This window comes from Amborella trichopoda, chromosome 12, assembly GCF_054954075.1.
Source record: "Amborella trichopoda isolate Santa Cruz 75 chromosome 12, AtrichopodaSantaCruz75HAP2 v2.0, whole genome shotgun sequence".
Classification (NCBI taxonomy): Eukaryota; Viridiplantae; Streptophyta; class Magnoliopsida; order Amborellales; family Amborellaceae; genus Amborella; species Amborella trichopoda.
The window spans coordinates 21,822,996-21,843,271 of NC_142347.1; the positions used below are offsets into that span (position 1 = coordinate 21,822,996).

At 36.2% G+C, this 20,276-nt stretch overlaps 1 protein-coding gene across 6 annotated transcripts; it reads left to right on the plus strand.

Moving 5' to 3' along the window:
- The first annotated feature begins 1,998 nt into the window (after positions 1–1,998).
- Positions 1,999–15,913, plus strand: LOC148779490 (protein MEI2-like 3). 6 transcript variants are annotated; one of them, XM_088853589.1, is made up of 6 exons: positions 2,000–2,234; positions 2,335–2,443; positions 13,543–13,625; positions 13,761–13,868; positions 13,973–14,442; positions 15,695–15,913. In XM_088853589.1, exons 3-6 carry the CDS (start codon positions 13,574–13,576, stop codon positions 15,707–15,709), a joined length of 645 nt encoding a protein of 214 aa, XP_088709715.1. In that variant the 5' UTR covers positions 2,000–2,234; positions 2,335–2,443; positions 13,543–13,573; the 3' UTR covers positions 15,710–15,913. The 6 variants fall into 6 exon arrangements, with proteins under 6 accessions (XP_088709714.1, XP_088709720.1, XP_088709715.1 ...); XM_088853592.1 differs by having other exon boundaries at positions 2,375–2,443; XM_088853588.1 differs by having other exon boundaries at positions 1,999–2,443.
- The last annotated feature ends 4,363 nt before the right edge of the window (positions 15,914–20,276 follow it).

The following is a 20,276-nucleotide window of genomic DNA, read 5'->3' on the forward strand; positions in this document are numbered from 1 at the left end:
TTTTATCCATTCTTATTTAATGGGTGCCCCTTTTCCCAATTGACCCCACTTTTTCCCTGAATTTTGTGGATTATCCTTGCGCTAAACGCAATTCGACTTTCCTTGTGTCAATGTGACGAAAAGTAAATTTTTTTTTTTTTTTTATAACTATCGAAAAGTAAAATGTTTTTATTACAACTCTATCAAAATAATTAAACTCGGACTTCAAAACTCACTCAGTGAAAAACCTTCAAAAGGATTTCTCCGCCTTTACCATGCAGTTATATATAAAAAAAAAAGATTCCAAACCCTAACAAAATTTTATATTGCATCATTGCAACTTTAAAATGGAGAATTAAATATGCACTTGAAAATTTTATCATAAAAATTTGTTTTAATGTTGAAAACCCCTCTAATTGATCATCTTGATTTATGAATATGAAAAAAAAATTATTTGAGTCCTAAAAATAGTGCAACATATTATCTAGACCACCCATTTTCAAGATTTTCATATGTTCATAGATCTACTTGATTTTAACCATTTTTGAAGTTTAAAATTTTATAATTAGAGATGAAAATAGATTTTCAGATAATCCTAAAAATATTTTATACCAAAATTATAGATAAAATTTGGATATGCACCTTAATTGGATTATTTAACGTTGCAACCTTAGACAAACCACCCCCCTTTCTGAAGGGAAAAGTTTATATAGAGCCGAGGCTCTAAACAATCAAATTAGAGCCTATATCAAAAATTTCACTAAAAGAGGTTGTTTTGATGCTCGAATATCCTCAAATTGGTCATCTCGATATCAAGATGCATGGACATGAGAAAAAAAATGGATTTCAAGTTTTGGAATAGGGTATTTTACAACGTATTTTTGGACGGTCAATTTTCAAGATTTTTAAGTTTTTAAAGATATGTCAATCTATACTATTTTTGAAGCTTTAAACTTTATAAATAAAGATGAAATATATTTTAAGACTATCATAAAGATTTTCAACATTGAAACCACATTTCTCGACACTATTTGAAGGTAGGCTCTAATTTGATTGTTTAGAGCTAGGCTCTATACAAACCACATCCTTTTCTAAATCATCTATTTTCCTTTAAAAATAAATGTTCACGGATCTGCATACCATTTTTTGAGCTTCAAATTTCATAATCAGTATGCGAAGTTGATTTTAGATGTATTATGAAGATTTTCAATGCCCAAAGTGCTTCTTAGACAAGAATTTAAGGCCAGGATTGACTTTATTCTTATAAAGCCTAGGCCTTGTAGAATTGTATCCTAACGAAAATTTATGGATCCATTCCTTTCATGCTCCCACCACAAAAACATGCAATCAATGTATTTTTTGGTTATTATGGGAGTTAAGGTAAATGACAGGAAAAAAAGTTTATATAAGGTACCAATCTTTGTTATATTGAAGTAAGGCGCACATCAAAATCTTGGATATGAAGAAAAAAATAATTTGTCTTAAAAATAGCCTATCTTATAACTTATATGCACCAATGTTGTTAGATTCGCTTCAGAGTATTTGATTTAGTGAGAAAAATGAAGTAATGTTGGTGCTTCGACTGATTCGGAAAAAGATTTCATATTTTTTAAAAAAAATTTAATATAAAAAAATTAGATATTTATATTTAATATATTTAAAAAAATTTAAAATAAATTCTTTTAAAAATACTTTATATAGATATTTATTTGTTTAGATCGAAGAGGCCGAAGCTTCAAATGAATTGGCACGAAAGAAACCCGAATCCAACCAAAGTTACATCGTCAGGCTATGCTTCGCTTCAGCCTAAGCCTAAAATCCATCCAAAAGTAGTGAAGCAAATTCGAGACCTTTCTATTTTTAAGATTATAAAGTATTTATAGATTTACCATTTTAAACAAAACTAAGGAATGCATCTTACTAGAAGGAAACCTCTCCCAACGATAAACACGAAAAGGGTGTTTCGGATATCACGGAAGGATAGGTGGTATATTTAGGGAATTGACGCGTCTATTTAAATGGGATGGGGTTGTGTCAACGGACGCCAAAATAGATTCCAATTCGGCTCTCTGGATTGTCTCTCTCTCTGACACTCGTCTTCTCCTTCAGGGCTACTTTGAGAAGACTGCAGATACGAGTTTAAGGCCCTTGGACTTGAGGGCCTGCTTCTGCTTCTCTCACAAACCTTCATGATCACTTCTTATCTGAAGAAACCCTAGACCATGGATTGATCCTGCAGCTTCATCTTCTGCAATGTTAGGATTTTCCTTTTCTTCATCATCTGCAATTTTAGGATTTTCCTTTTCTCAGTCTCATCCATTGAGCTTGTGTCCTGTTTTGGGCTTCCAAAATTAGGTTTTGATCAGCTTGAGTGCGGCTCGTTATTTGTTTTCAGTCATGAAGTAATGCGAGTCTTGGGCTTCCAAAATTAGGGTTTTGATCAGCTTCAGTGCGGCTTTTAAAGGTAATGGAATTTTGCAATCGATTTAGGCATTGGAACTCTCTATTGCATATAAGGAACAGGTCTGATCCTTGAACGTGAATATCCAAATCAAAATTAGTGAACTGAGATCCTTACATGCCTTCTGTTTTATGTTTCTCTCCCATCTTCTTTTTCTAGGTAATTCTCTCAATTAATTACTGCAGTTCCCCCTTTTAGTTATTCTTCTCCTTTATGCTTGAATTTTGGGTTTCGAGTTTGGGTATGACTGGGTTGAGATTATACTTCAAAGCAAACTCATAGGGTTCATGGATTTCTCCTGTGAACGTTGCTTTTTCATCACGTTTTCCACCTCTTTTTGTTACATCATGGATTTTATGTGGGTTTGAACTGAATGGAATTGGTATTTGAGTTGTATTTTAAATTATCTTAATTCTAGCTATTATTAACTGTGGTGCTTTGTGTGCCGAATTACCTGCACTAATCAAGTTAATAGGGGGATATCTTATGTTGGAATGGATTGAAGTCATTGGGAGCATTTCTTTCAAAAAAAAAAAAAAAGCAAAAAAGAAAACAGCGGAAGCAGATATATGCTTATAAACAACAAGAAACTCCGTAAGTGAAGATCTACAAGGAAATTCTTGCTTATTACAGCTCTTAGCTTAGCTTTTTAAATGGAAGAAATTAAATAAATTTTTGAATGGAAAATTAAATGACATTGAATCCTTACAATATCAAGAGGAAATGTAGTAAATTGGCAGATCAACATGTCATTTTCAGCTGCATCTTTGTTATTTGAGATTTTGCATGTGGTTATGAGTAATTCAATTTTATCTCCATGATTTCAAGCAGAGTTCTAAAATACAATCCTGATTGAGTTCACCCATAGAGTCAACTCGATTTGTACACGAATCGGTTTATTACAAAAACCTCAGTGTTAGGTTGACATTTCTGTTTTGAAACTAAATGTATTTTTGTGGTGGATTGTGTTTCCTTTTTTATATGCGTGGGCTCAAGTGTGAATCTTATTGTTGGCTCAGAACCTTTTTCTTCTAAAAACTAATTCACCTAGTTTTACTCCAAAATTGAGAAACTCTGTTTAGTTGGCTCAGTTGGGAATCTATTTCGATTTTTTAACCACCGGGTCCAGTATGAACGAGGCATGAGGTTTACTGTAGAGGAGGTTTACTTGCGTGGCTAAAACTTTGAAAATTAACTTCCATAGGAACCGAGTTCTACACTGAAAGGGATGATTTTAGGCACTGTTGGTTTCTTTCTCTTTCCATTATTTACTTTCATTTCTGAATAAAGAAGTAGTCAAATGGTTTATAAAGTGGGCTATGTTAAGTGCATTCAGTTGTGTCCTTAACTAAGTTTCCAACAGGATATGATGATGCATTTGGTTTACACATTTTGCCCATTGGATTCTCTCTCTGTGTCTCTCCATATATAATATATATATATATGTATACTGTATATTCTAGACCTAGGGGCTTGAGGTTGAGTTCACATTTATCCTTTTCACGTTTTTTGAAAAGATGAAACATGCTTATCCCTTTTCGAGGGCAATGATGATCCGTCCTTGAGAACTGTATCATGTATCTTCTTCAGGTGTGATTTAGAGGTAGCTCCCTAGTATTCGAGTTTCTATGGGCATTCCGATTGGAAACATGCTTTTGAGTTTATTTATATCTTTTGGCATGCTATTGATTTATCGTTTTACTTGATTAGTGATTGTCATAATCTTAGGGATTGGAACTTAAGACATAAGCTGACTGGGCTCTGCATATGGTCTATAGACATTCAAGTTGGCAGGCCATTGACATATAATTGTTAAACATGCTGGTCATTCTTTGTTGGCACATCAATTTCATACATATATGCTCCGCCCATACATAATTTCATATGTTTTCAGTCTAATACTGATGAATGTTCAAAAAGGCGGAATTTTCCTCTTAGGCGGGTTGTTGTCCTGGCCACTTAGGCAGGTTCTAGATATCTAGTGGCCTAGACAGTAAAGGGGGGGGGGGTTTCCATGCACCATAGAATGATACTTACAGGGTTGGTTGGATACCAATAAATGAAGTAATAAAACATTTGTTTTACACAAACTATCTTATTACAATTTTTGTATTTGTTATTTAGACCCTTGTACTATTTCAAACTCATATATGTATGAGTTTGAAACTTGAAATTGAAGTACCAAAACTAATAGTGAAAGCTGCCCAAAATTCATCCATTATGCCACAACAAAGAGTCACAAAAACGATTACATAATGGCAATGATGTTATCCCAACACATAAAAGTCATAAGATTCCTAACTTAGAACTTGTAGAAAGTCCTAACTCTAAAGGACTTATAATAGCATGACTTGAAACTAGTGTCTCGGAAAACACTAGGCGGCCGGGGGGTTTCAGACCACACAGCGCCTAGGCCGGCGCCCAAAACTTGGGCAGCCCAGTAGAAAAAAAATGTCTCTAGTCTAACAATATAAGTATAACTGTATAATATATAAGAGTTAGGGACTTAGGCACATCAAATGTATAGTACACAAGTCCACATAGCACACACTCCTTCACACTCCATAAGTCCACATCCAATTATCCATAGTCTGATAGTCCACACTCCAGACATAGTTAAAACTAGTTTGTTTTTTGGGTTTTTCTCTCTCTAAAATAGTCTCTAATGGGGATTAGGTTTCAAATGAACCTAAAACCCATGATTTTAACCCTCTTATATTAGAGAAAGACCAAAAAATGTCCTCAACAAGGGGCATTTGCGCCCCTATGCGGGGCACAAGCCTTGGGCAGCCTCCCAGGGACAGCCCGCTGAATTTAGCTTTTGGACCGCTTAGGCGCTTGGTAGTCCACTTTTTAAAACAATGCTTGAAACAAGAGAGAACAAAATTTGATGAACTCCCATTCAAAAAGAAAATCTAATGACTTTAAATTTCAGCTTGAGTTTCATATCATTATTAGCAACAATGTGTCTATCTTTGCAACCACCAAATGGACCTGAATCTAATGATGATATTGAGCCATCATCATCCGGGTCATTCCCCGCTGCATATTGAGTTTGCATCTCATTAATAATCCTCTTTTCTTACTCTGTTTAGCCTTTTGGCCCTCTTCCGTTTCCTCGGTCTTTCGTCAATGGTCACCTTTGAGTTTGCGTCTCCACATAATCCTTTTCTATTACTCTTTATTGCTTCTTGACCCTCTTCCCTTTCCATTTAGCTTGACATCAAGTGCCCTACATATGGCTCGAAGTTGTTCTAGGTGCCTCACAAATTTGACTCATGTCAAGATCTCCCTTGCAAAAACTGGTTCATCCCCAACATCATCCTTGACCAACCATTCACATGCCTCATCCAAATCTTTTTTGAGAAATGGTTAGCTATACCGCATCCAAATCTTTCACAACAATTGGGTCATTTTCATTGCGGGTTGGATAATGGTTCATCTTTTGATTATACTGAACAATCACAAGGTTTTTTAGTCTGTTTTGCTCAAGCCTATTTCTCTTCCCTGTATGTTACTGTTGCATGGTATGTATAGACCTATCCTTCCATTTTAAGAGTTAAATTTGTTGTAGAAGGGGATTTTCTCATTGTCATAAGATAGGCCCATAAGAATCCTCTATTTGATACTAACAATGTGAGTTTTGTGCACATTCCTAGGCACCCTTGTCCATGAAAGGGTTCTTCGAGAATCATTCTATATCAACACAAATTCAGTGTTGTAATTCCAAAATGTTGTCTCAACATCTCCCGGTCTTTGTTTCTTGTTTTTGTACTTATAATTTAGCAATGAAATTTGTTGTTAATGATTAAAAAACTGTTGGATAATGCATGAATGCAATGTTAGATATTTATAACTTGACAAATATAATGGAAGTTAGGGGTAGTGGTCAGTAGCATAGTCAGTTGGAGACGATGACAAATGGTGAATGGATAATGAGTCTGTTAAGAGATTACCATATCAAATGTGCTAAAGTTGCTCTCACAACGAGATGAGTTACAAGTTCAAAGTTCGTTGGGCCATCCTTTGTAAGTGATTGGTGCTCCCTCAATGATTGGCCCACCATGAAGCTACATTACATAAAATAAAAGGGAGTCTACTCTTTATGAGTATATTTAGAAGTCAAATTGAAAATTACAAATACACCATTAAAGGAAAATTTAAACTTAGATGAGAAGATTTTTGTCCTGTGCTGTATTGCTATCTTTTGTCGTAGTGTTGTCATTGAGTACTTACATTTTTTATATTCATTGACACTTGGTCTTGGTTTTTAAGATTGGGATTCACTTCACTTTCACATTCCACCCATTAATTGCTTTTATGAAACAATTCATAGATTTTATATCAGGTTCAATATGGAAATTAAGCAAGATTGAGAAAATACCCAACTAGGTGTAGCGGCGTCTCCAATTTCTGAATCCCACTTCTCTTCCACAATTTTTAGATTAGGAGCTTGTCCTTTTTTTTTTTTCATTCTTAAAGTTAGTCTTGTTCTTTTCCTTTCTGACCTCAATGTTTCAAAAAGTGCTAGGCGGGTCTTAGGTGGATTGGGGGGTCCAGGCCGCTCAGCGCCTAGGCGGGCCCCCAGAACCTGGGCGGCCTAGTTGAGGATTCCGCAGTCCAGTTGAATCCAAATAAGGATTCTGCAGTTATTTGAGTATCAGACTATCTGTTATATTCAAATTATACTACATATTAGCATTTAGCACACATTTCATAAGCATAACCATAATCCATAAGTCGGTTCATACTCCATAATCCATATCTAATTAAAACTTAAAATATGCCAACCAACCAAATTATAAAACTATGAAAGTGATACTGGAAGACTCAAAAGAATCTTCCATAGTTCAAATGTTCAATACACAATACTGCAATCAAAGTTCAAACTTCAAAGTAACAAAGTTTAATACGTATTCAATAATCAACATTCATTCATCATAAAAAGATCTCGGGTCAGCTGCATTGGCATTATATTCATCGAAATCGATGAAGTCGTCACCCTCCTCGACATATTGCGATTCGTCTTCCTCCGTCTCTTGTGAATCTGCCTCTTCTTCCTCCTCTTCCTCCACCCTTGTTCTCTGTGCAGAAGCTCTAGTGGCCCTAGGAGGGTCAGCTAATGTCCCTGAAGCATCCATGACCATGTCTCATGTCGATCCTTCATGCCCCTCGACCTCATCATCATCAACTAACCACTTTATAACATTGTACATATTTTTTGATCTGATGGGGTTTCTATTATCTTTCTTCGCAAATCTGTCCTTCAAGAATCGATTGTACTTGACATAGACAAGGTCATTGAGCTTCTTTGATTCAAGCCTGTTCCTTTACTTTGTATGAACCTAACAAAATAAAATGAACGCGAACTAATTAAAATCTAATATCTATGGTTCATGTATTATTTATAAAATTATACAAATTACCCTTATGGCCTTACCCCTTCAAAAGTACTCCAATTATGCTCAAACCGGATGAAGAAGTGGTTAGCTTTAAGATCTGAATGGCCAACTTTTGTAAATTTGGAGAACTACGCCCATGTTGGCTCCACCAATGGGCTACAAAGAAATAAAAAAAATCATAAATAAATAATAGAAATACTTGATTACTTGAACAGTTGAACTTGATGAAGATGAACTTAAGAATATTATTAATATAATAATATTTAATACTTAGATTAATTTTGGTCCTTTGCCTCATTGCCATTGGACTCCCAAAAGACTTTAATGAGCACTTGTAATTTATTAGCTCATCAGTGCATATAATATTCTGCATTTCAAGATCAGGGACTAGCACCTCTATGCACTTATTAAATCCATCCATAATTGTGTCATTTGTTTGTATATCGTTGTCAATATAAACAAAGCTGGGTTCAAAAAATAACCAGCTGCATGCAATGACCGATGTAGCTGCTTATCCCACTTCTCATCAATAATCTCTCAAACAGGCTTGTAGCGGGTTTCTTCATTATTGAAATTTTGAGCTATCTCTCTTTTGCATTTCTCCATAGCATCATATATATAACCCATAAAAGGCTTGGCACTATCAACCATGCGAAGGACTTTGATAAGAGGGAAAAATACCTTAAGAGCGTCCTTCACTCCTCGTCAAAAAGCCTTAGAAAGTATAATATCTCTTACCTTCTTCCCAACCTGAGCCTTAGACCACTTGCATGCTCTCCCACTCATCCGAGGTAAACATTTGCTTCAACTGCACTCTCCTCGAATGTATGCTATCTAGGCATGAGTACCAGGTCGCAAATCTCGTGACCCCAGGCCTCACAATCTCTTTCTTCTTTGTAAAGGTACGCATCATGCTGAGGGTGATATGGTGGCTATAAATGAAATTCGTAACATAGTTGGCCTTCTTCACTACACCTGATATCTTGGTTAAACCGCCAAGAGCCTCAAGCATGAGGTCTATATAATGTGCTGCACATGGTGTCCAAACGATTCTAGGATAAGCTATGCGTAACAAATTAGATGCAGCAACATTAGGAGCAGCATTGTCTGTGACAACCTATACAACAGGATGCTCCTCAACCTCTTTGATTCCCTTCTCTATCGCTTGAAATATTTAATGGGCATCGTGGATATGATTAGAGGCATCAATCAATAGACCTCAAAAAAACAGCCCCTACTGGACAATTCACAAGCAAATTCATTTGACTTCTTCTCTTCCTATCACTCCAAGCATCAGTCATAAGAGAAACCCCATACTGAGCCCATGCATCTTTCTTAAGTTCTATAGCTTCCTTCGTGGCATTCAATGCCTTTTTAAATTGGCCAGGGCCAAATTGGCCAATTGCCTCTACTGCAGCATAAAAGCTGCTCAAGCGAGCAATATTGAAAGGAATGCTCGCCTCATAAAACCATGCAGCCAAATAATACGTAGCTCTATCTCTCTCTTCTTTCGTGATAACCATACTTCCAACCCGGATCACCACTTATAGAGGAGGCAGAAGAAACCTTATCCAAATGATAAGGCTCCTTTTGTTCCTTTTTATGTTTTACTGAACTCACGTATTACTTAATTTCCTCCCTGATAGCTTCATGAGCATTTTTATAAGGGGCAACATCCCCCTAATACCGACAAGGTTTTTTTGAACCGGTTGTACCCTTATTAGTATCGTTTTTGCAATAATTACATCTTATACAAATTTCTTTGGCAATAATTACATCTTATACAATTTTTGTTATTTGGATTTGTGTTATAACCATACTTTCAACCCGGATCACCAAAGAAGACATTGTAAAAATAAAATAAAATCTCATATATGAAGATTCTTAACTAACCTTTTTGCTCAATCTTCAATATTTACTGTTTGAGACGTTTCCCAATTTCAAATACTTCCTAAAAACCTTCTAATAAGCTTAAAAAATCAAAATCAAATCCAAACGAAAAGGATGATGTTTGGAACGATTTTTTAAAATTTTGAAATACTCGATCGATCTCACCAAAATGTAAAAAAAATGTTTTGTTTCAATTTTTTTTTTTCACTTCAAAAGGTACTCGAAAATGCCAATTCACAAGGGCCATTTTCGCCCTTGCGCGGGCCTAGTCTTTGGGTGCCTACCTAGGGCTAAGCGCCTAGGTGCTTGCCAAGGCAGGCGGCCGCCTAGGTCCAGGCTCCCCCGGCCCGCCTGGGCGTCAGGCGGACCACTCTTTAAATTGCTAGTATTATTAATAAGTAATAGGCCAGGCTGGAAAACTTCTAATAACCATAATGAAAGGGGTACAAAAAGTTTGCGATGAAAACCCAAATACCCAAATTTTGAAAAAAAGACTCTAAACACAAATAAATATAGTAGTCTATCAGGGCCTACTTATTTGTTTATAAATATCAAGTATTGATGCAACAACTCAAGCTTTTACTATTTAGTTATTTAGTGATTTGCAAAAATCAAGTTTGTGCTGCAAGATGCAACAAATCAAAATCAAGTATGAAAACAATAAGGTAAGAAATTAAATTCAATTGTCAAATTTGTAGTGTCAGATGCATCTAATCCACCTGAAGTCTTAAAACAACAAAATAACAATTCAAACTCAACGCTCAAGTATGTAGTTACTAGTGTAAGATGGAACAAATCTACCTGAGTCTCGAAACAATAAAGTGAATTGAAAATATTAATAACCTACAAAAAAAAAAGAAAAAAAATTACCCAAAGCTGTAAAAAGTTTGTAATAAAGTAAAATAAATTGCTATTAACCAAATCTTTATAAATTGTCAATAGACTCATACTAGAATCACATAACCCAATTGAAACCAAACTCCTCCCCCCCTTATAAAAAAAAAGAAAACCACCCCAGATAAAAACATAAAAAAAATCCACAAAAATATTATCCAAAATCCAAAAAGATCACTTACCAACATTCACAAATATCAATAAACTTTAACACAAGAAATGAAATACGATAACCTTTTACACACCATCAAACATGACACAAATCAGTGATCATTAGTTGTTGAAAGTCCTCTTTTGCAGCCTCTTCGATTGTCAAAAACTATCGGATTTATTGCTTTTGAATTTCGCAAGAAATCGAAAAGTTGGAAGAGTCTTTCAGTATTCAAAAATATTTCAAAATCTTGCTTTTTATGGTGTCAAATTCTCTAACAATGAACTTGGAATTGTTTTGGAGGGTGAAAATGCCCACCTAAAATTCTTTTTTTGCTTTTTTTTTTTGTTTGGGTTGGGTGGTTGGGGGGGGGGGTGGAGGCTTTTTTACCCTTGGCTGAGGGCCTTTCTCTGCCCTTGGCCAAGGGTAATTCAAGGTCTGTGTTGGTGTGGTCCAAGTGCCTAGGCAGGCACCTAGAAGCAAGCTGCCTAGGACCTCGCCCAGTGCCCATTCGACGTGCCAGGCTGCCTAGTTTGCCTAGTCATCTGGGCGGCCGAATTTGTTTTTTTTTTTCTTGAAGTTGTCGACTATATTGTTAATATGAATAATTTGTAGATTCCTCATGAGAAGTATCCCGCAGTCCATAATCGTTTGCACTGTATAAAAGTCACTGGTATTAACAGAAAATTTTTTACCAAAAAAATGAGTAGATGGCAGCCTGCATGTTGGGTTCTCAACAACTCATGCGAGTGAGAGAAAGATGGGAGATGATGAAAAAATAAGTAGATGCCGGCCCTCACATCGGGTGCTCAAGTACTCGTATAAGTGATAAAAGGTGGAGAGAGATAATTGTTATTACTTTTTTTTTGGGGGAGGGGATGTAAGAGGAGAAAGGAGATGAGGTTAAAGAAAAAGGCTAAAATAGTGTGAAACTGAAGGGGAGAGAAGGTTGAGAAGAAAGAGAAGAGGGTTGAGTTGAAATAGCGAGAGGAAGGGAGGAGAAATCTGGTGCTTGTAGGAAAAAAATCCTGGTAACATATGTGGAACAACCGGGTTATGGCTGAGTTATAGGAAAAAAACAGCAAGTTATAGGAAAAAACAGATTGTGCTAAACAAAAAAAAACTTGTGTAGATAAGATAGCAGAGTGAGAAGTAGGAGCTAGGAGAGAAGAGGGGAGGAAAGAGATGTCGGGAGAATGTATATAGAAAGGTGAAGGGTAGACTTTTGGGAGATTTGGACTTACGGCCAGTCATATCTAAGAGGAGAGCCCTGCTCCTTCCCCCTGGAGAAAGGAGGAAGAGGAGGAGGGGGAGAGGTTTGAGGCACCCAGAAAAGTGAGGAGAGAGATTATACATTTGAACTAGGTTACACAGATTACAGAGAGTTTAGAGTGGAAGATTCAGGTTGTTGGTTAGGCTTGCAATTCAGCATTCTTAGGAGCATTCCATACCGAAAATTTATTCTTTTACGGTATTTCTAACTTCACTTTTTTTTTTTTTAAGAAATATGTGTCTTATGATATGACGTTAAATTGTTGCAATCCTCAAATGTCTTGGGTGGCCGAATTTGCTTTCAATGAATATAGATGAGAATGATTCCGAACAAGTTTAGTAGCAATGGTCAATGGAGTTGTTGGTTAGATTGGATTGATGATGCTGTTCTTTCACAATGAGCTCTGATTCGAGAATGAAAATAGATAGTAACGATGCCTTTATATTACCTTTATTTTGAGTCATTGTTCCTTTGTTGGGTTTTATAACCCAATAGGCACATGGGTTCTTTGTGTTAATGTTACCTATCATTCTAGGCCTTCTCAAGTTTGAGATATCTTAGGCACTGTTTGATGGCAAAATTTTGTCAATATATACATATTAATTTTCAATTGACCAAATGGCAATTTGATCAATTGTCATTTGCGCTCTATGTGTGATTGGTTGTGACAAATTTTATAGATTATGTGGTGTGATGGTCCCAAATAGTTGGGATAAGACTTGGATGATGATAATGATGATGTGACGATGATGATGTGGTCTGATGGCATCATGGCGGTGGTGACGAAATGTGGGTAGGCTGTGGTTTAGTGGTAATGGTGGTTTTGTGGCGGTGGCAGCAGGTAGGCAGTGGTGGTGGTGTTAGCTAGGTGGTGGCCGTGTAATGTTGGTCCGATGGTGGTAGTGGTGGTGACTAGTGGCAATGATGTGGTGCTTGTGCAGTCCACGGTAGTGGTGAACTGGGTTGTGGAATAGTGGTGGCCAGGTGGTGGTGAAGGTAGTGGTGTTGGTGGTGTGGTTGTGGCAATGGAGGTCATGGTGGTTTTGTTGTTGGTGGGGGGTGGGGAGGGGAGGGAGAGAAAGAGAGAGAGAGAGTTTTGCAAAACATCTTGGAATAGTTTTGCAAAGAATTAAATTTGAGAGTTTAACTGCAGTTGGAAATGAAATTCAATTTTTTGAATCAAACATCTCTTTGGAGAGAAATTTTCATTGTTGGCCCAAATTGCAATTTGGCTTGGAAGTCAAACGGTGCCTTGGTTTTCTGTTGGAATAACGTGTTTTCAGAACTAATCATTGATGAGGTAAGCAGTAAAACTTGTATAAAGAAGTAATGTAACAAGTGGTTAACAAGGCTCTTCTAAATGTTGTGGTTAACATTGTTCTCCTTTACTGGGACCCTTAAAACTCTTGCATTTTAACTTATTATGATCTCTATTTTACGGGCTTACATTTTTTATCAAATGCTGATCTATGTGTTTTGGTTCCACGCACAGAGAAGCTTTGAAGTTTCTTCTTGTTTCCAATATGAAGGGCAACGAAATGGAGCAATCTATAGTTTCTTCTCCACCCTCTCAAGGTAAAGATATTACTCATTTTTATATTTAATGAAAATGCTTGCTTGAATGTTTCATGTGTTAGTTATCTTGGAATATTGTCCTATTCTCTCTCTCTCTCTCTCTCTCTCTATCGCTATCTTGTATCTGTGGTACAGATTCCAGGCCTATGCATTCAATAGAAATTACACATAAAGTAGGTGTTGCGAGTGGGATGCAACCAAGATCAGGTCCCACCATCTTTTCGAGTTCGTTACCAGTGAAGTGTATGTTATTGTCCATCTTCTCATTTTTTTGGAAAGAATGTTCATGATAAGAAATCACAAGAATGCTTTTTGTAACTTACCTACATTTGGTTTGTACTTTGTAGTGAATTTTACCAACTCAGAACCTGGTATTTCATCCACGGGTACTACATCTTCAAGTTCAAATCAAATGCATCAAGATGGGGACATGAAAGACTCCCTTGAAGATGTAGATTCTCATGCAATTGATAACCTTCTTCCCGATGATGAGTATGAGCTTTTGGCTGGAATTATAGATGATTTTGATTTGAGTGATCTGCCTAATGAAGTTGAGGATCTTGAAGAGTATGACCTTTTTGGTAGTGGAGGGGGTCTGGAATTGGATTTTGAGTCTCCAGACAGTCTCAGTGTTGGTTTAGCCAAGGCTAGTATTCTTGACAATTATTCTGGAAATGGGAATTCTCAATTTGGCCTTCAAAATGGCCTGGGTGCTGTTGCGGGAGAACATCCATTCGGTGAACATCCTTCTAGGACACTATTTGTTCGAAATATCAACAGTAATGTTGAGGATTCAGAGTTGCGAAACCTATTTGAGGTGAAGTTCACCATTTTGGTTCATCTCCTCTGTAGTCTTTTGTTTTTGGTTGCTACTTTCTAATCCTGGTAGGAAAATGTGCTACTGTGATACTGAAAATATGATATCGTGATACTGAAAAATATGATATCGTGATACTAGAAATATGATATTGTGATACGGTGTCACTAATTAATATTATGATTTTGTTATATTGAAATTGTTATAAATGTCATGACCGTTATGCAATGGGTCGTCCGTTGGTAGTGGATACTGTGATTCTGTTATATTGAAACTGTTATATAATGACTGCTAAGTAATGGGTCGTCCATTAGTAGTGGATACTGTGATTCTATTATATTGAAACTATTATATATGTCATGACCGTTATGCAATGGGTCCTCCATTGGTAGTGGATACTGTGATTTTGTTATATTGAAACTGTTATATATGTCATGATCGCTACGCAATGGGTCCTTCATTGGTAGTGGATACTGTAATTCTGTTATATTGAAACTGTTATATGTGCCATGACAGCTACGCAATGGGTCCTCCATTGGTAGTGGATACTGTGATTATGTTATATTGAAACTGTTATATGTACTATGACCACTACGCAATGGGTCTTTCATTGGTAGTTGGGTATATTGTACCTCGACTTCAATGATAGGAGTGGAGTCGAGAAGTGACTATGAATGATAAGGAGAGTCGTGCCCCCAAATTGTTATGACCACTACGCATTGATGCCTCCCATGGTAGTGTAACACGCCCTCTCGCCTGAAGGCATAAGGAGAGAGTCGTGTCTTGCAAGGCCACAGCCTATCGAAAACTCCAAAACGAGTTGGAGATTGTGTACGTGAGTGAGGACATTACAAAATGAGACATCCATGTTTTATTGTCCTCCTTCTTGAATGAGGCTAGAAGTTCCAAGTTATAGAATTGACTTAGCCTGATCGATGTGGCTTCTACTTCGAGAATAAATGGATCTATTCTGCCTATCTGAATTAGGTATTCTGTGTGAACATCTGACTGTAACTGTGATAAGAATAGATGTATTTATCATCTCAAGAGAAATTGATACTCTGATATCTGAATGTTACTCTCTTTATAGGGCAAATATATATTCTGATGCACGATCCTACTCTGTGATGCTAATATGATTTCTGATGAACCGTAGACCATGTTATTATGTATATGTATGTAGGTGGGAATACAAGGGTAGTGATCTACTTACTGGGCTTATAGCTCACTCCGCTTATTTTCATATGTGTAGAGTGATAGTACCTAACTGTGGGAATCGAGCAACAATGTGGTAGTGGCAGACATTTGAAGCTTCAGTCCTGTCAGGGATTCCTTTTGCATAATAGGTGTCTGGTGGCGATGCCACCGTGTTGTTTTGATTGATGTATTGTAAAGTCAGGCTTGTAAGCCTTGAACAATATTGTAAAGATCTTGGAATATGAATGAATACTTAATGGTTTTAATTTATTCAGTTTCTGGTGCATGATATATAAGTTTTATTTAATTTTCGTGGTTTGCTTTGATTCCGCACTTCTAACACACGTTGAGCCACTCCCACCTGAGTGACGTTCGCGATATCCGGTCGCGATCCTGCACCCTGTCACCCTCCGATAAGGTATGGTAAGCGTCAGGGGTTGGGGTCGTGACAATCTCCCTCTTAAAGTCATTCCATATTTTAACGGTACAACTCCCTCGCTTGATGTTGGCATGCCTTTTTCGTCACCAGAGTTTAGTTGTATGTGAGGTATGTATGCACCTTGTTTTTCTCATCTCTGATAGAGATAGCCTTGAAATACCTCTTCATTTGCCACAAAAAGTTGTCTAGTTCTTTAGCGTATCTTGACCCATTGAAGGTTTTGGAGTCAGGAGTACATGCCTTAGGCGTCTCTTGGGGGCCACCAAGCACCCATTGCTCACAACCCTTTTGCACAATGGCTAGTCAATTCTTAATAAGAGTGCCATCAACTTTCTCTTAAAGGATTCCCTCTCCTTTTGTTGAGTCTCAATCATCTCATTCAAGGCATATGACATGTCATTTTTTAGGTTCTTGACCCCAGCCTCGAGGCCTTCTATGCTTTGACCTATTCTCTAAATCGGTCTTACACATCACCCACAGCTAGCTCCAATCACACGACCTGTTTCTCCGTGGCAACCAAGGGTTCTTGAGACTTGTCCCTTTTCCCCTCCTCCATGCTCCCATGAGCTTGATCATTGGTCACCCCAAAATATATGTTCGCTCCCTTAACCCACAACGTGCTAGCTATAACAAACCAAATCTAGTGGCTCCCTCGAAACTTTGCTTTGATACCGTTTGATACGGCCCTAGTGAAAACCCATGCTTCGACCATGCAACACTTGTACATCAGTCCATAGAGGACAAGTCAACCTTCTTAACCACAAACATAAAATACACCAACTAAGATTAGGTAGCCAACATTAGTGTGCACCATCCACAGACTAGCGCAACCAACACGGACACACAATTGGCATAGCACAAGAGAGAGGGCCACACACGAATTAAATAGGAAGCTCTTGTATTCCACTAGAACTCAATAGCTTATTGGTTTCTGAAATATTTATGAGGTGCTTTACAAATGAGGGCTCCTCCCTCATACATAAGCACCATGTCTTAAAACCAACAGTCCAGATTAATACAAACGACATACATCCAACGACTAGGAACCTTTTAGCCCTTATAACATTCTAGAATTCCTTCCAGCCATGCCCTTAAGATAGATATATAAACCCTCTAGACCCTTCATGAACCTATTAAAGTTCTCTACAACCTTCTGGGCCAAGTGATAAAGAAAATGATGTGTTTTGTATAGAGTCGAGGCTCTAAACAATCAAAGTAAAGTGCACTTTCAAGTAGTGTCGAGAAATGTGGTTTCAATACTAAAAATCTTTGTGAGAGCGTTAAAATATATTTTCATATTTAATTATAAAATTTAAATATTCAAAAATAGTGTAGATCGAGCAGATCTATGAAGCTTGAAAATCTTGAAAATTGACAGTCCAAAAATGTGTTACAAGATGCAATATTTCCAAAACTTGAAATCCATTTTTCTCATGTCCATGCATCTTAGGTCGAGATGATCAATTTGAGGCTAAAACAACGTCTTGTAGTAAAATTTTTGAAGTGGGCTTTACTTTTAATTATTTAGAACCTTGACTCTGTTTTCCTAAAAAAAATGAACTACTGAAGATTTAAAGCAAGGCATCATAAGGATAATCCATATGAACATTTGGAGCATGACAACATGCTTCACATGAATCCACCACTTTTTTTCCCATCCAAGATTAAGCCATCTAAATAGTGATCGAAAGTAGAATCCAAACATATGCCCTAGATTCGTGATATTTCAATTCCTTAAGACTTGCAATTCCTTGCTCAGGTTCCAAAGGGATGTAAAATGAAGTCCTAACGCAGGTTGACGTCAGTCATATTGAAGTAAGTTGGTTTAACTAACTTCAAGGATGAAATACACCACGTACTAAAGACCCAATATCACTTGGTGGTGTATACCCTTAAAATCCTCAGCATTTTTGGACCCTTTAACTTTTTGTCTAGAGGCAAGAGTAAAGTAGAAATTTCTAATAGAAACAAAAACATTTATTAACAATAGTTGACAATGATATCACTTACAAGATGCAGTAATTATTTTTTAACTACCAATAGAATGCCAATATTTTTTTATCGAAATATCCAGTCTACCGTTTTAAATGACCAAAAATGCCCCTACATGAAAAATTTTGTTTATAATTCAAGGGTATTTAAATGTCCAAAAATGTTGAGGACTTTAAGGGCATACACCACAAGTAGTGTAGCCTAACAAAACCCATATCATTTATTAGAAATTTGATAAGCCCCCTACTCTTTTTAAATATTTTTTTTCAAGGACGTAATCATGTCGTTTTTAATTATAAAATATTATAGACAAATAGAGACAAAGAAACAATCAAGATCCTAAACACAAACAAGTAATCCATAATTAAGAGAGCACGCATGCAATGTTCAAAAACAAAATGAGGGCAAGTACACTAGGCTCCCCAAGACCATACAACGTTCAAAAACAAAATGAGGGCAAGTATACAAGGCTCCCTGAGACCATACTGTAATCACCTCCCTAGATCAAGAGACCTCCTAAGTATTTTATTTTCTAGTATGAAATTTTGAAAACCAAAGAATCACAACAATACCTATTTAAAATCAAAATTTGAATGTTGAGTTTTCTAACACTTAGATCTCATCCTCAAAGAATTGGAGGGTCTATGTTCAATTTCAGATACTTCATTTCTTTCAAGTGCATAGAGAATGAAATTGGTTTTTTTTTTTTTTTTAAGACTAGTTTATGAATTAAAGATATTAAATTTTTAAAATTTAATGTTCTAAGGTTACTCCTATATTGGGTTTTATCCAAAAGAGTAAGCAGACAATATATCCTGTGCAAGAGTTTTTTTAAAAACGGAAGGAAAATGTTTATATAAAGTTGCATCTCAAAAATCCATCAAAGAATGCTATTTTGATGTTGGAAAGCTATCTAATTAATCATTCTCAACATCAACATGTAAAGATATAAAATAAAAGATTTCAAGTCCTAAAAATAGTACATTTCAAAAAATATTATCTGGATTGTCAATTTTCAAGTTTTTCATACTTTTATAGATCTACTTGAGTTGAGCCATTTTTAGAGCTTAGACTTTTATAATTAGAGAGATTTTTAGTATTCCATCTTATAATAAAATTTAGAAACACATTTTATTTGAGGGTGAGGTTTGTATAGGGTGTCAACCTTATACTATTGAAGTAAGGAGTACCTCAAAACTAAGTTGAAAATGGAGTTTTGGTGCCGCAAAACCTTACAATGATATGAAAAACTATTGTTTTTCCCAATTATGAAATTTAAAATTCCATAAATAGTGACAATCAAGCAGACCTATAAACACTTGAAAATGGTAAGTCCATATAATATGTTAGAAGACGAGTTATTTTTATGATTATAAATCCCATTTTTTTCAAGTCTATAAAACTTGAGGTCGAGATGACCGATTTGAGAGTTTTCCAGTATAAGAACAACCTTTTCTAGTGGATTTTTTAGGTATACTTTATTTGTACAATATAAGTACAAGGTTGACACTTTATATACACTTTTGCCTTTATTTTAACTCTATAAAGTTAAAGGTAAACCTCACCCTTGTCTAAACAAAAATAAAAAAAAGCTATTCGCAGGTTTGTATAAAGACGAGGCTCTAAACAATCAAAATAAAGCGCACCTCCAAATAGTGTCAAGAAATGTAGTTTCAATACTGGAAATCTTTGTGATAGCCTTAAAATATATTTTCATATTTAATTATAAAATTTAGAGCTTAAAAAATAGAGTAGATTGAGCAGATTTAGAACTTAAAAATCTTGAATATTGACAGTCCAAAATTGCATTAAAAGATGCACTATTTCCAAAATTTGAAATCTATTTTTTTTTCTCATGTCCATACATCTTGATGTCTAGATGATAAATTTGAGGATATTTGAACATCAAAACAACTTCTTCTACTAAAAATTTTGATATAAGCTCTAATTTGATAGTTCAGATCCTTGGTTTTATATATATTTTTTCTCAAAAAAAAAAAAAAAGCAAAAAAAAAAAACTTATGGCTAGATAAAAAACTAATGTATGCAGTCAAAAAGCAAGGGGAGGTAAAGCCAACCATCGGAGGGAGTGCAATGAAGTGACGAAACCAAACACCGTGCAACCCTCTGTACGCGTGACGACGCTTTTCACAAGGAATTCGCATACGCCACGCGTGGGCCCTCGTATAGAGACACTGTATCGTAT

What these genes read in the sequence shown, in the direction of transcription:
- LOC148779490 (XM_088853588.1), top strand. Translation starts at nt 13,574, where the DNA reads ATGAAGGGCAACGAAATGGAGCAATCTATAGTTTCTTCTCCACCCTCT. An exon ending in TTCTTCTCCACCCTCTCAAG is followed by an intron (nt 13,626 to 13,760) that starts GTAAAGATATTA and finishes TCTGTGGTACAG; the next exon opens with ATTCCAGGCCTATGCATTCA. An exon ending in GAGTTCGTTACCAGTGAAGT is followed by an intron (nt 13,869 to 13,972) that starts GTATGTTATTGT and finishes TGTACTTTGTAG; the next exon opens with TGAATTTTACCAACTCAGAA.